General features: G+C 41.0%; 1 protein-coding gene across 5 annotated transcripts in view; it reads left to right on the top strand.

The window, feature by feature from the left end:
• Positions 1-15,127, top strand: part of COL25A1 (collagen type XXV alpha 1 chain) — a 333,111-nt gene that overhangs the window by 178,516 nt on the left and 139,468 nt on the right. For all 5 annotated transcript variants that reach the window (XM_042779283.1, XM_042779281.1, XM_042779282.1 and 2 more), the window contains exon 4: positions 553-560. In XM_042779283.1, coding sequence (XP_042635217.1) covers positions 553-560 — 8 coding nt within the window. The remainder of the gene's footprint in view (positions 1-552; positions 561-15,127) is intronic.

Genomic DNA, 15,127 nt, shown 5'->3' with positions numbered 1-15,127 from the left:
AAAATTCAGTTAGCTGGCCACTGAAACCTCCTCTCACAGGCAAAGTTGGAAGTCTGGAAGATGCTGGTACACATATTCTTGGCAAGATGCCCAGGTTAAATGCCAAGGGTACTTCGTGGAATTCTGAGGCCAAGCTCTGATCAAATGCTCACTGTGTGGTTAGCTGAAACTGGTGATGTGGTTACATATGCTTTATGTGGAGCCTGACAAAATGAATTGTAGTCTGTGGTTGGTATTTTTGGACTGGCATGAAATTGCATGGAAATTAATGGAGAAGCAATTTTCATAAGATTGCATGACTGTAATTGAGGATTTGTTAAGGTAAGTGCTTGCATTTAGGTGGTAGTCATGTTTACAAGTTTCAGAGCACTGCCAAAGCTCAATATTACTTAAGTGGGAAAATGTGTGCCCTGTATTACCAGCGCTGCCTCACTGACAATTCCAAGGCCTTGTGCTTGACTGTGTGTGTCTTTCTTCAGTAACTTCATAAGCTTATGTATTCTTTTTTTCTCTTTTTTTACCCTTTTTTCCCCCCTCTCCCCCACCCCACAGGACCTCCTGTAAGTACAGTGATACATTGTTGGTTCTTCCAGAATCAGGGAGAAATCTGTTAGATCCTGTTATCAGCGTGATAAAATGATCATGTATACTCAAGAGGGAATTTTGATATTTATATATGCACAGTATCTTGGAGCTGAATAATTTAATCAGAAAGTTCGTTAAGAAAAGTCTCTAAACCAATAAAGCTTTATGTTCAGTGCTCCAGATTGCCTTTGGATTCACAACTCCATGTAAGTATGTTGTGTTCATTTTACCTGTGACTTTATAACAGGTATTTTTTACTGAATTATAAAATTGTGTGCGTATCTTATCATAAGCCCAAACCTGGCCACTTTTGCTGGGTAGTAACTTCCTCTGCAGTTATCACAAAGTGGGATAGAAGCTCCCTGTTCTTTGGAGGCATGCAGACTGTCCAGCTCATTTCACTGTAATTGCCACTGAAGTGACTAAGTGATTGTGTAAAATAACTATTAAATAGTACTATTCAATTTAGTAAGTGTAGTGGGTTTAGAGCTGGCCAAATTACCAGTAAGTTGATTGAATCTTGTGCTAATTCTTTTTGTGAGAAAACATTTTCTCTCTTCTGAGATTTTGAGGTTGTTTTGGTTTTTGCTTGGGTTTTTTGGTATGTCTTTTGTTTGCTTTTTTGTATAGTCCCAGAGTAGGTCAAAAGTCTGACTTGAAGGATAGGACTAAGCAAATATGTCTCAAACTTTTGTATCTGCCATGCCATTCATGTGCAACATATGGTGTAGGAGTGCGACTGTTAAAAGAGTATTTTTTTACAGCTTGAAGACTTTTCTTTTCTCTAATAGATGCAATATTTCTACAGTATTTTCAAGACCCTATTATCTGTCTATTCTATGCTGCATGCATGTTTAAGAATGTGTAATTAACATGTTGAATTCCTGCTGTGACATAAAGATTTTACTGTAAACTGCATATATTGTCATGATATTACTTATCCTTATAAGACTTTGACCATGTGCTCAACAATTCATAGTGAAAAATCATTTAACAAGCCACCAGTGAAAAGCCAGTCTTAATGTATGAAGGTGCTGTTCATTTGAAAGAAACAGTTTCCTCCAATTTCTTTTGCAGTCCTCCTATGATACACAAAGAGCAAACATAAATCATGATACCAGTTATTTCTGTACCAAGGCAATGTGGCAGGAGTTCACTATATGCCTCATTAAGAATGTCTGACTTCAGATCCCAACTGTTTCTGTATAGGTACATTAAAAAAGCTCAAACAACACCCAAACCCCCCTCCCCCCCAACCCCCCCCAAAAAATAAGCCATAATCTTGGCAATTTAAAGAAGTATCCCACTTTAAATTCCAAGTTTCATACTTGAAACCTACAAGACCTCATCTTGCTGGCAGGCAGCAATGGTTTAGGTTGTTACAAAGCATAAAAAAAGTGTAGCTTCTCTTCCTAATTACAGTAATTTCATGAATACAAACCGCACGGACTATAAGCCGCATCGCTGGGTGTTGGCAAACATTTCGTTCTTTGTCCACACACAAGCCCAATTATAAACCGCTCTGTCATTCGCAGCGAGGACCCACATGCAACAAATTTGCCAAATAGTAACAGAATCACGGCAAGGCGGGGTTTACTGGCTCCGGTCGGGCTGTGTTGGCTCGGCCCACTCAGGGCTGCCGACGGGGCCAGGTGGTCCAGCTTGGCACTGCCATTCGGCGGGGCCGCTCGGGGCCGGCCGCTGCCGCCGGTGGCAGTGGGGCACGGAACCTGCTGGCACCCGCGGCGGTGGTGGGAGGTGGGGATGGAGCCCCCCCGCTCCCACTGCGGCGGGAGGGGACGGGAGCCCGCTGGCACCCATGGAGGTGGCGGCAGGAGAGGACGGGAACCCCCCCGCTCCTGAGGCGGCAGGCAGGGATGGGAACCCTCCACCTCTCCCCGAGCCGCAGGACTGGCAGGAGAGAGCCCCCTGCCTCCCTCCGAGCTACGGGGATGGCAGGAGAGAGCCCCCTGCCTCCCTCCCGAGCCGCGGGGCTGGCAGCACGTAGCCCCAGCTTCCTCCAAGCTGCAGGAGAGGAAGGAAGGAGGGAGCTCCCCTGTCTCCCTCCCCCTCCTGCACTGCCAGTAGGCATCCCGGCTCCACCTGCTGCGCAACAGAGTAACCAATGTGTAACAATCGCGTAAACCCGGGTTTTACTGGCCGGTGTTTGGCTCAGCACCTGGGTTTGCACTCCTGGGGTTGGAAATGTCAGAAAATTATTCACATATTAGCCGCTCCTGAGTATTAGCCGCATTTCTGGTGTGAGAGCAAAATTTTAGTCAAAATGGTACGGCTTGTATTCGTGAAATTACTGTAATTTCTGTATTTACATAGACACTGGCTAGGGGCAAGTGTTCTGAACTTAAGTTTTGTTTTCACCTGGGAGACTGTGGTAATAGTTTTAATTTAAAATACCAAATATTTGTATATCCCACATGAAACTGGATGGAATTAGGTGCATGTTGTAATTTCAAAGGCTGCCACAGTGCTCTGTTTATTTTCCTTTTACATGACTACTGAGTGGCACATGTAATAGCAGTCAGAGGCTGGGGATTTTGAATTTTTTTATGATCTTTTACAGCAATCTCAGATTTCTTCTTTGCCCCTTAGTTCTAGTGAAATTTAATACTTTACTACCTAAGCAGTAGCCGCTTTTTTTTTTTTTTTTAATTAACTACATATTGCCCATCAGTTTCCATGGATAATTCTCTTCATAAAAAACAGAATTTCTCGGTTCATTAGAAGTAACCAGTAGCTTTTTAATCAGAGGGTTTATAGAACTTGAAACACATAATTTCCACTGCCAAAGCCTTGTTTCTTCACTGTGTTGTACCTGTCTCATATTTCTTGGTTTGAAATATCATCACATGCAAAAAAATCAAGCAATACACAAATTATAATTTCCTGGTAATGTATTCTGCATGTTTGTTTTGTCATGTGTCATGACTGTGTTGTTAATGTGTCGTACCATTTCATCTCATTCAACCAGGGTCTACCAGGGCGAAATGGCTATCCGGTAACTCATCATATGTTTATGATAGCAATTTATGATTACTTTAAAATACTATCGGTTTGGTTTCTCTTTTTTACTATCAAAAGAACCTTTTTTATTTTTTTTTGGTTTTTTTCTCAGATGCCTAGAAAATGTAGGATTTTCCTTTAAAAACAAAGCAAAATAAAAAAAAAAACAAACTGTGACAAGTTTCTGAAAAGAACTACACTATTTACATTGCATAAATGAGATGCATTGATTGTTTGGTGTTGTACATATTTTGTGTTTTCTTCATTCTTGCATTTAAAAAATTCATAATTAGTTAATTTTAAAACTTACTAAGATACTGCATCTCAATTTTCCATATTAGAAAGCTGTAGTGTTGCCATATGGAGCCTCTGAGTCTTTTAATTCTCTCCTGTTTCACTTGACTGCGTTGTTCAATGCATTTTGGGCAAAGTGTTATGACAGAGGTCCTAGCAATTGGCTGTAGTGACTACCACAGAGTAATTTTTGATAATGGTTGCAATTCATTTTTCTGTCAGTTTCATTCATATCTTTAGTATTTATTGCCTGAAAAAACAATATATGAAATAATGCATCTTTCTAAAATCTATTAATAGTACATTTCTTTCTAGCAGTCAGGCAAACTGTCTGCAGTATCTCATTCATTGAAAGAAGTATATGCCTGCTGTCACGTGGGTATTAGAAACCAAGTGACTAAATGTGATAATATAATTGCACAACAGAGTGACTATTGAAGTATAGTAATGATATTATTTATAGCACTTAATAGGGTAGCTTAAAGGGCCCTCCCAGATTGATTTGCCTATCTTTTTCGGACAAAAGATATTTAATTTTTCATTGAGTTTTAAAAACGTTTCCATTAGCAAAATAGAAATTGTATACCTTGAGCACCTGCAATTAGAGGGGCATTTTGTAGTATCACAGAATTTGTGGAATCTTTAGTTCCAGTCCCTCTGCCATGAGCAGGGACACCTTCTTCTGGACCAGGTTGCTTATAACCCCATCCAGCCTGACCTGAACAGTTCCAGGGATTGAGAGCACTTCTAGGTGTGAATTGTCCATAGCTTCTCTGGACAGTCTGTTCCAGTATTTCACCACTCTCATAATTAAAAAAACCGTCTTTCTTATATTCAATATAAACTTTCTTTTAGTTCAAAGTCTTTACCCCTTGTCCTGCCACTACAGGTCTTGGTAAAAAAAATGTATATTTCTCCACACTTTTTTTAAAGGACCCCTTTCAGTACTGAAAAGCTGCAGTAAAGTCTCCCTGGAGCCTTTGCTGAACAACCCCAACTTTCTGTCTACGTAGAAGAGCTGCTCCATCCCTCTCATCATCTCTGTGGTCCTCTGGACTTGCTCCAACAGGTCCATGTGCTTCCTTGCACTGTAGGCCCTGGAGGTGGACACTCAGATGGGGTATCAGGAGTGGAGCAGAGAGGGAGAATCATCTCCCTAGACCTGCTGGCAGCACTTCATTTGATTCAGTCTACTTTAATGCTTTTACCTGGGCAGGTTCTGTAATTGCAGAGTATTGTCACCAATGGATCATCATTCAATGTCCATCTTTACAATTACAAGTACAGTAAATTCACGAATACAAGCCGCACTGACTATAAGCCGCATCTCTGGGTGTTGGCAAATATTTCGGTTTTTGTCCATAGATAAGCCGCACACGAATATAAGCCGCTCTGTCGTTCGCAGCGAGGACCCGCGTGCAGTTAGTAACAGAACCGCGGGAGGGCGGGGTTTACTGGCTGAGCTAAGGCTGTGCAGGTTCGGCCCGCTAGGGGCCGCTGACGGGGCCAGCTGGCCCAGCCCGGTGCTGCCGCTCGGGGCCGGCCGCCGCTGCCCCTGGGCTCGGTCACCCCGGGTCGGCGCTGCCCCGCGGTGGCAGGCAGGGACGGAGCTTCCCCCGCTCCTACGGCAGCGGCGGCGGGCGGGGACGGAGCTTTCCCGCGCCCGTGGCGCCGGCGGCGGGCGCGGACAAAGCACCCCGCCTCCTCCCCGATCCGCGGCAATGGCGGCGCGCACTTCCCGCCCCCCCCCGGGCCGCGGCAATGGCGGCGCGGGGCTCCCGCCGGCTCCCCGAGACGCGGCAATGGCGGCGCGCACTTCCATCCCCCTCCCCGGGCCGCGGCAATGGCTGCGCAGGGCTCCCGTCGGCTCCCGGAGCCGCGGCAATGGCGGCGCCCCCCCCCACGTCGGCTCCCCGGGCCGCGGCAATGGCGGCGCGGCCCCCCCGAGCTGCGGCAATGGCGGCGCCCCCCCCCCGTCGGCTCCCCGGGCCGCGGCAATGGCGGCGCGGCCCCCCCGCGTCCTCCCCGGGCTGCGGCAATGGCGGTGCGGCCCCCCCGCGTCCTCCCCGGGCCGCGGCAATGGCGGCGCGGCCCCCCCGCGTCCTCCCCGAGCCGCGGCAATGGCGGTGCCCCCCCCCCGTCAGCTCCCGGGGCCGCGGCGATGGCGGCGCCCCCCCCCCCCGTCGGCTCCCCGAGCCGCGGCAATGGCGGCGCCCCCCCCCCCCCCCCTCCTCCCCTGGGCTGCGGCAGAGGAGGGAAGAAGAGAGCTCTCCCGCCTCTCTCCCCGCCCCCCCGTGCTGCCTGCAGGGAGCCAGGGCGACACGGTAACACTGTAACAATTGCGAAATGCCGGCTTTTACTGACCGGTGCTTGGCTCGGCACTCTGGCTGGCACGTCTGGGGTTGTAAATGTCAGAAAATTATTAATATATTAGCCGCACCTGACTATTAGCCGCACTTCCGGGTTTCCACCAAAATTTTTGTCAAATTGCTGCGGCTTGTATTCGTGAAATTACTGTAGTTGGAAGTCAGCTGGTCATCAGTATCAAGAAACCTTGGATGCACTAAAACCATTATCAGGTTTCCAAGTGCAATATTCCAGTTTCTCTTAGAGTGATTAATCTGTGTAGGTGAGTATAAGTTTGATTTGTTGTGGGATCTGAAAACAATGAAGGTATTTCAGAGCCATGGTACTGAAATTGCTGGGTCTGATGGTGTAGTTATGGGCAAACTTACTCTTCTGAATGCATTTCTCCTCATGTGTGATGTGAGCTGTCAGTAGTGCTTTGCACTTGATTGACTGCTGCTACTTCCTGCTTGAAAACGACTGGGAATAAAATTTGGCTTTGCTTCCTAAAAGTTGTCACATGACTGAATGCTTCAATCTTTTCATATCCTCCTGCTTTGAATGGGAAATATGTAACTGCAAGTGCCATGTACTTTAAAAGTACTCTTACAACCCTGTAGAGGCTATGAGAAGGCTATTAGTATTCTTTCTCCAGAGTCTTATTTAACTCCTGTAGAAGCCTTTTGCTTAAATCTGTATTGGATTTTATGTGATATTCTGTGAGGACAGTGAGGTTATATCTGCCACATATAACCTAAACCTGGTGTAGCTCTCTCACAAAAGTAAGTGGCTGTTTTCTCCAAGGCAGAAGTTTTCTTTGCTTGTGTTAATTCTAGTTTTTAAAGAATTTAAATAAATATTTTAAGAATTTAATAAATGTACTTTAAGAATAATTATAACAATGAAAGGAATTACAGTGAGAAATCTAAGTTCCCAGGAAGATACAGCACCAAAAGTTAATAAAATGGAGTTTACTGCTAATGAGTAACACAGTTATTAAGGGGTTTATAAAATCATGATTAACTCATTATTATTTAAGGCACCAGGAATACTAAAGAAGTGTACACTGGTGCAACTCTTTTTTTTCCTCATAACAAGCTTGGTATAACAGACAGTGACCAATTGCAGAGTTGTGACTCTTTCAACTTGAATTTAAAATTGAAATAGACTATCACATCTACTCAAATGAAGAAGGGAAAAGAGTGCACAAACATTAGAGAATGAGATGACGGTTTCTGCAGGCATTTTGTATGATGTCACTTTGGAAATAATGCTAGAATTTGGAAAAAATACACACGTACGTGCACACCCCCTAAAGAAAACCCACACCAAACCCTCCACCCCAAAATTACCCAACCACTACAAAAAAAATATTATCTTGTGAATGCAGTGAGGAGGCCAAATACACAAACTATGGGGTTTTGTAAAACTTTGTAGCTTAAATGGGTAGCAGATTTTAACTGTTTTCCATTGAAAAATTGAAGCAAACAATTTTTTTTCCCTACCACTTTTCCCACGCTGGGTCACAATTTAAGCTCAACATCCAAGTAAACCAGCCTGGAAGTTGCCACATGTGTGGTGGTAAAGTTTCACTTCTTCAGAATTAAGTTTCAGGATATGGAAATAACCACTGAGCATTTCTTCATAAACAGAAGTGAGGACATTTCTCCTTCAGCTCTTCATGACAGTCTGCAGACCACTTCATGCATTTACAAGACTTTCAGGAGACATGGAGGGTCACAGCTGCTCCAGGTGACCATGTGCCTTGTATTTAATCCCATCTCTTCTAACATTCTTGTTTCATCTGCAAGAAATATAGACAGATTCCTCTCCTGAAGAAAAAAAATGTGTCTAAGTTGGAGATTATTCTTCTGTAAGTGTCAAATATCATGACTTGATAAAACCTGAAATGTAGATCTTTGAAATTTCACCTGTCAATCAATTCAGAATTTTCCTGTCTTAAAAGACTTGCCTCAAAATAACAAAGGGGCAAAGCTTAAGACTGCAAGTAGCGAATTTCAATTATTCTTTGACCTGATATAATTCCTTCGAAATTACAAAATGTCTTTGTCATCACACTTCTGATTTTTGCACCCATAAAAACTTATTCCACTATACCATGAGAAAAGCTGTTATCCTGATCTATAAGGAATTTCAGGTTGCTATTGTAAGTCTCTGACTTTTCCTCAACTAGTTTTCTATTCCTATATCGCAAAAGGCAAGGAGAATTCCAACTAGAACAGTGAAGGGAATTTGAGTTGGAAGAAATAGGTCTGATGGGGAAGAACATGAAAACCACCCTTGTGAGAAATTGGTAAAAGGCTTTTTTTTATCCTACTGTGTTGCTTTGTCTTTGATGGTGCTTCGTATTTTGTTTTCTTCTGTCTCCAGTTAGAGATTGGGGATTCCTAGTCAAATGTGTCATAAGTAGCAATGTCTCTGGATATACATAAAGCTAATCTCAACCAAGTGCAAGTTTTTCAGCCTCAGATACAATGGCGACTCAGTTGCTGTAAAACAAATAGAATTGGAATAATCAAAAGAGAAGAAATGAGCAAAGATTGTGCTTTTGATCTGTGATTAAACATAGCCTATGGCAATGCTAAGCATTTTTGCAACAGTTATTGCATTTCTAGTAGCTGGTCAGATCTCCTCTTTTTCAGAAGTGTACAAAAATATAAATGTCTAAGCTCAAGGACCAGCTCTCTCAATTCCTGACCTTACATTGAGGATTTGGCTTGGTGATCCTATAGAAATTTCCCACTTTACAGCAATTTTTTCTCTTTCTCAACAGGTGTCTTCACAGACCACCTTTTATTTTTGGCATTTGCCCAAAGTAACTCTTAGGCATATGGCAGCAAAACTTTCGCAATAAATTTCAGGTTTGGTAGTAAAACTGATAACTGATAACTATTTCAGGTTTCTTTCTTTTTATTTTTCCTTTTAAATGAACAGAAAATTCAAAACATATGGAGTCTCAACAGCTTCTTTGTACTGTGATTTTAGTAAGTGTTTTCTCAGTTTATATGCTTTATGCTTGTATTCAGACACAACAAAGGTGATTGGCTTAGGAGACATGAGGTTTTCCGTTGATTCATCTGCCTCAGACCACTTGCTTGCTCTCAGGGAGTGAAAAGAGATGCAAGTGGTCAACTGTCCATCTTAAAAGATACCTGGGTTTACAGATTTATTTGGAACCATATACAATAACAGTATCTTCAACAAACCTCAACACTGTTCCCAAATAGATGCTTTAGGTTAAACAAGTCCAGTGTTAAACTTCCTGCCATGCAGGTTAACTTTATAATATTTCTGTGCCATGAAAACCAGAGGAAGACCATAAAAATGTGGTAATTTTTGTAAACACACTATAGCTGAGGACATACTGATAATACTCAGCAAATAAACTTCCAATTCTTCCTACAAATTGTGGGAGGATCTCTAAATCTGCATGGCTAGGTACTAACCGTGGACTTGGTAATCATGTCAGCCACATGCATACAATAATGGGGTTTTATGCCCCTTGGTTCTATGAATAATATGTATTGCTATTTGTGAGTTTAATTTTTTTGTATGCCAATATTTCCCCAGTAATTGCAGATAATTATAAAAGATTATTCTAATAGAAAATTTTGAGATCTCTTAAAATTAGTTACTATTAATTCTGTGTCACAGGAGTGAAGCTACACATCAGAACACATTTATTGGCCCCTTACAAGGCAGTTGCCATTTTGAATGAACTATGGGCTGAATCCTCTCATTAGTTACATTTGTGTAATGCTGACTGCATAAATGAGAGCAGGCAGTGTTTATTTCTTCAGCTCCCTGGAGGAAACTCAGCCCCAATCTATTCCTTTTCTGTGACTGTGATAGTGAAGGAACAATTGCCTCATCTGCAAAAGCCAGCAATTCGGAAAGATATCTCTACCCGTTTCTTCACTGAAAATTATTAAAATAAATTGCCATAGATAAGCTAAAGGAGAAAGTCCACATGGTGATTTAAGAAAATTATTTGCGTAGCAGTAAATACCTGCCTACATAGTGTGTCCTGGTTTAAATGCATTAAACTTCCTAAATGATTTGAGTCCATTTTATACATATCATTACAAATTAAGATGTAGGAAACTAATAGAAAAATAAACCATGATTATAATAAATAACCTCAATGAACGATTAGTAATACAGACAATTTTTGCCATATACTGGATCCACCAAGACCCTCTTTGAACTAGTGATTTCCATCTCAGATGCACGGACTCCAGTATTATAAAATCCACATCTCTACATGGGACTTTCTGATGTCAATGTGTGACTAAAAACTGAGCACAAAATGCTAGGATACTGAAGGCGAGTGTGAGTCAGTAGAGTTTTGATTCACAGCTGACATCAATTCAAAATGACACAAGGCCATATTTCGATCAGATAAATGAAGATTGATAGCTGATGGTAGATAGATAGGGGTTAGGTCTAATTTAAGAATTGAATGTATTTTTTCAGTACTTTCCTCTACAGACTTAGAAATTGCCCTCTTCTCTTTCATAATAACGCATGTGTAGGTAGAGAAAGTAATTAAACTGGTTTGTCATTTTTTTGACAGCATACATAAATTTCTGGTCTCTCTGGGCTGCTCCACTGAGTTCAGCTTGGCAGCTTAGCAGGTGCCATGCAGAAGGTTGTGGTTAAGATTTTCACATTTATGCTTTGATAGGCTTAATTAATGCTTGAACTGTACCTAAGATCATTTGTACTTACTTTTCATCAGGCCTGCCACTTTAAATTTTCCAGTCATTTCCTCCCAGTGCACAATGTAGCTCTCTGGTGTAACAGAACAAGCTTTATTTGTGAAATGAACTGCCTTGGAGCAAACTTTTATGTTCCAAAAGAACTTTAATTCTATGTCTCATTTTTCTATTTGTGCTTGACAGTTGCATGTGGATGTAAAGTGATTAACCAGTGGTGGTTAAAAATCCCTCTTGGAATTTGTCTGAATCATCACTTTCTCTCAGGAAGCTTAGAAATTCAAAGATAAGGTTAAATCAATTACAGTAGAAATCCTGTATTTAATTACTTAATAGTTTGGCTTGACAATCTTAAAGATCTTTTCCAACCTAAATGATGCTATGATTTAGGTTCTATCTATCAGAAATGTGAAGGAAAATCCTAAACTACCCTTGAAGAATTCTTAAGTTCCTTCCCTGCAAGGGGCTTACACAGATGATTCTGAGAATTTCTTTCATGCTGGATTTTAAATTTTGATTTATGATACTGTGAATGATGTGTAAAACTATATTACCCATATAACTCCCAGATGACTAATGCTATGTGGGAGTTTAAGTGCATTGTTAATCCTAGCTGAGGTCAAGGGGTGTAAAATTTCGTTGTAGAAACTTGTTCCTGAATTACTAGACTCAATGGCTGGATTCTGGGATTTCCAGAAAGTGCAGGGGGAAATGTTTCCTTGAAGCACTTCTGATTCCCCCTGCAGTCAGTATTCAGATTCCATTTAAGAGAGGAGGAATATGAGGAGAGGAACATCTGGAGCAGGCAGTCACCTGAACTGGCTCTTCTTTACAAAGTTGAGTGGGGAACTGCATTCCTATTGGGAATCAAGTAATTCTCTGATACACATGTACTGGGCCCCACACTGGTTAGCATAATTCAGTAATCACACCAAAATGATTTGGCTAGTGTTTGTCACATTTGATAGGGTTCTCAGCTCTATGGTTTGGATTCCTTTTTCAAGGCCAAGAGTTAGCTGATAGATCAAAGCCTTTAAGCCCTTTTCCCTCCATTATGGGTATCTTGAGATGGGCATATTTAGTGTGTAAGATTGCCTCTTGAACCACAGGAAAAATTCGAGTCTGTTTCCTGGATTGTTCTTACATTTGTTTTTTTCACCTTTATAGCTGTGCATATTGAAATCAAGATTAGTTAAAGACATTTCAGAAAGCAAATATAGTTGTGTGGAAGGAAAGACGTATACAAGCAGTGTGAAATGTCAGTTGGAAGGTTTTTCCATGACTCTGTATGATACAGATCATAAATCACCCTCAGAAAATGGTTTTGAGATTTTTTGTTGTTGCTGTTGTTTTTATTTAGTTGGTTCCCTTCCCCTGCTCTCCCAGTTTGGCTTTAGGTAAAGTAGCTAACATTTAGTATTTTTGCTAGTACTGAGATCTACAGAATACTAATAATCTAATATAGAATGACTAATAAACCAATATAGAACTATTGAGTTAAATTTTTTTTAGATTATTTTGTACATTTTTATGTTGGCTACTCCCAGTGTAAATGAGAGGAATTTAACTCTTTGCTTCTTTGACTCATGGAAAACCATCCTGTGCATGAGCACTCCCAAGTTTGATTTAGAAATCATTTTTTTTCTGCAACATGATATTCTAACGAAAATAAACTGCTTTTGGAAGGCTGAAATTCTAGCAAGTGAATAAGCTTGGAAAAAAATTGGAAATTTTCAAAAGCTGTGCTATTTATCTGTAACAGTTCTTCATTTTATCGATCAATTGCAACTGAGATAAGCCAAGATTTAAGGGTAGATTCTTCTACCTCTCAATACACGTACTTTTGTGAAACAGTAGTTGTATCACTATACGGGACTTAAGTTTACATTCCATTTCATATTTTCTTCAGTTGTATTAGATATGTACACTGAGGTTGTGGATTCTAGCAATTGGAATGATCTTAGTTTGCCACTTGCAGTTAGTTTCACAGGGTGACATTAATAATGGTATAGCTTTCCATGGGTGAGAGAGAACATTGAAAGATAATACTCCAAAAGAACCAAGAGTAGCATACAACACTTCAGTAACTTTTGTTCTGCATAATGTAGTATTTGCATTCCTAGTCATTGAGAAAGTGCAACTGTAGCTTCCTTTTTTTAATAGAAAAAAGGCCGAGTCAGGCCTGTGGTTTTCATTCAGGTACTCTGACTGATTAACCAGTCTCCAAAGAGAAAATTACCTCAACATTTCCACTTCCAGCTGTGTGGATCAATTATCCTGATTTTTCTAACCCACTCTGAATACTAAGTCTCTGCCCTTAGGGTATGGTAAGTGTAATCTCGTATTGCCATCACATCCAAATTTTTTATCCCTAGATGGGAATGCAAAGAACCACTTTTTTTTTTCTTTATACTGTCACCAGCTTTTGCCAAAATGCTTTTATAACCTTGAAAACCAGTTATGTCAGAAGAAAGTAATGAAAATTTTTTATTTGGAAGTATTAATGTGTGGATCCACAAAATGTAGAAGAATAGTCTAGGGAGTTTGAGATTAAATGAACTCATGAGTTTGGTAAATGCTTGGAGATTTTAAATTGCTACACTGAACTATATTCTGCCTTTGGATTCACCTGTTCAGATCTGATGGACTTCAAATTAACTTGCATAATTGGACTGAAACTAGGAAATAGCCAAGAGGAGTGCATGATTTGCTGGAGTATGGTTCAGAAAGACACAGGCATAAGTTACATGGATTTTCAAGTTTTCTTGGCTGTGGGTAGCCCATGTTCTATTGTAAGATAGATTTCAGTAAATTTTGCTTCCTTGGTGAAATCATTTGTTGGTTGAATTTCCTTGTTTCTGTGCAGCAATTGTCAAGGAAGGAAGAAAGATTTCTCTTTGTGCAATGAGGCTGTACTTGGATTTTAAAGGGAATTTCACGATTATAAACCGCACTATTTTGACTAAAATTTTGGTCCAAACCCGAAGTGCGGCTTATAATCAGGTGCGGCTTATAAATGGACAAAGAACGAAAAGTTACTGTTTGAGTTTGGAGGACAGGTGTCTGCTAAGAAAGGCAGGATCTTCTCTTTGAAATGGAGAATGTAAACCCCCTCCCTCCAAATTATTGTAATTTTGAAATCAAGGGGCTTTCAGGCAAACATATGGGAATTAGGAATAACAGTTCTTTTCTAGGGAAATTAAAATAGAAATACAGTACTACAAAGAAACAAACTCCAAACCCTGACAAAGTCAGAGTACAACCTGACACCCTGTCAGGCAGGGTGTTGGTAGCAGTCCCATTAAATGGTGGTTGCAGTTCTCCTGCAGTGACAGAAGTGATTCAGTTGGAGCAGTGGTTCTGTAGAAAGTGCAGTTTCCCTCCGGAGGTCCAGTGGTGATGTGGAGAAATCCCGTTTTCCTCTGGAGTCTAGTGGAGAAAGGGGTTCCCTTAGTATCCAAAAACCTCTGTTTTCATCTTGATAAGAAATGTTGGGCTCTTCCCCTGGCTGGAGCAACTTCCAATGGGATGAAGTAATTTTATCAGTCCCACAGTGGGACTCAGTGGGCCATTAGCAGAAAATGACTCGCTGCAGGAAGAATGGGTTGTAAAAAGATAAAGAACAATACCCTGCCTGGTTTCAATGGATGACTCATTAGCAGAATATCTCCTGCGGAGATAAGGATCGCTGCCCCCACGCTCAACAGATGGTGATAGAATAGATATCTTTTTTCACACTCTGTATTGTAATGTGCGGCTTATAATTGTGACATTACTGTAGTCCAGTGTTTTGTTTGACAGGCCAATAGGACTGAGGTCTTTGATGGCACAGGGTATTAACATGGTAAATGAAGTACTATGCAGCTCCCCAGTTAATATATCTAATAAAAGCACAGACCTGGAAATAAAGCTGCTGTATGCCTGAATGAGTACTTCACAGGCTTAATGATTTTGTTTTCGAAGTTACAGTAATAGAAGTTCCTTATGGGAACTGATGGTGATTTGTGTGAAATTTCTTTTTTCAAGAACCAGACATAATCTTTTCTTGAAACAGAAATTCTTTTCATTGCTACATCCCTCCTTCCTTGTTTAACTGGGGAAATAGAACAGGTGATGCATCATTAAAAATATATAGGGAATTG

The sequence above is a fragment of the Catharus ustulatus genome, chromosome 5 (assembly GCF_009819885.2).
Source record: "Catharus ustulatus isolate bCatUst1 chromosome 5, bCatUst1.pri.v2, whole genome shotgun sequence".
Taxonomy (NCBI): domain Eukaryota; kingdom Metazoa; phylum Chordata; class Aves; order Passeriformes; family Turdidae; genus Catharus; species Catharus ustulatus.
The sequence above is the reverse complement of the archived record's forward strand: the minus strand, read 5'-3'. Positions and strand labels throughout refer to the sequence as shown.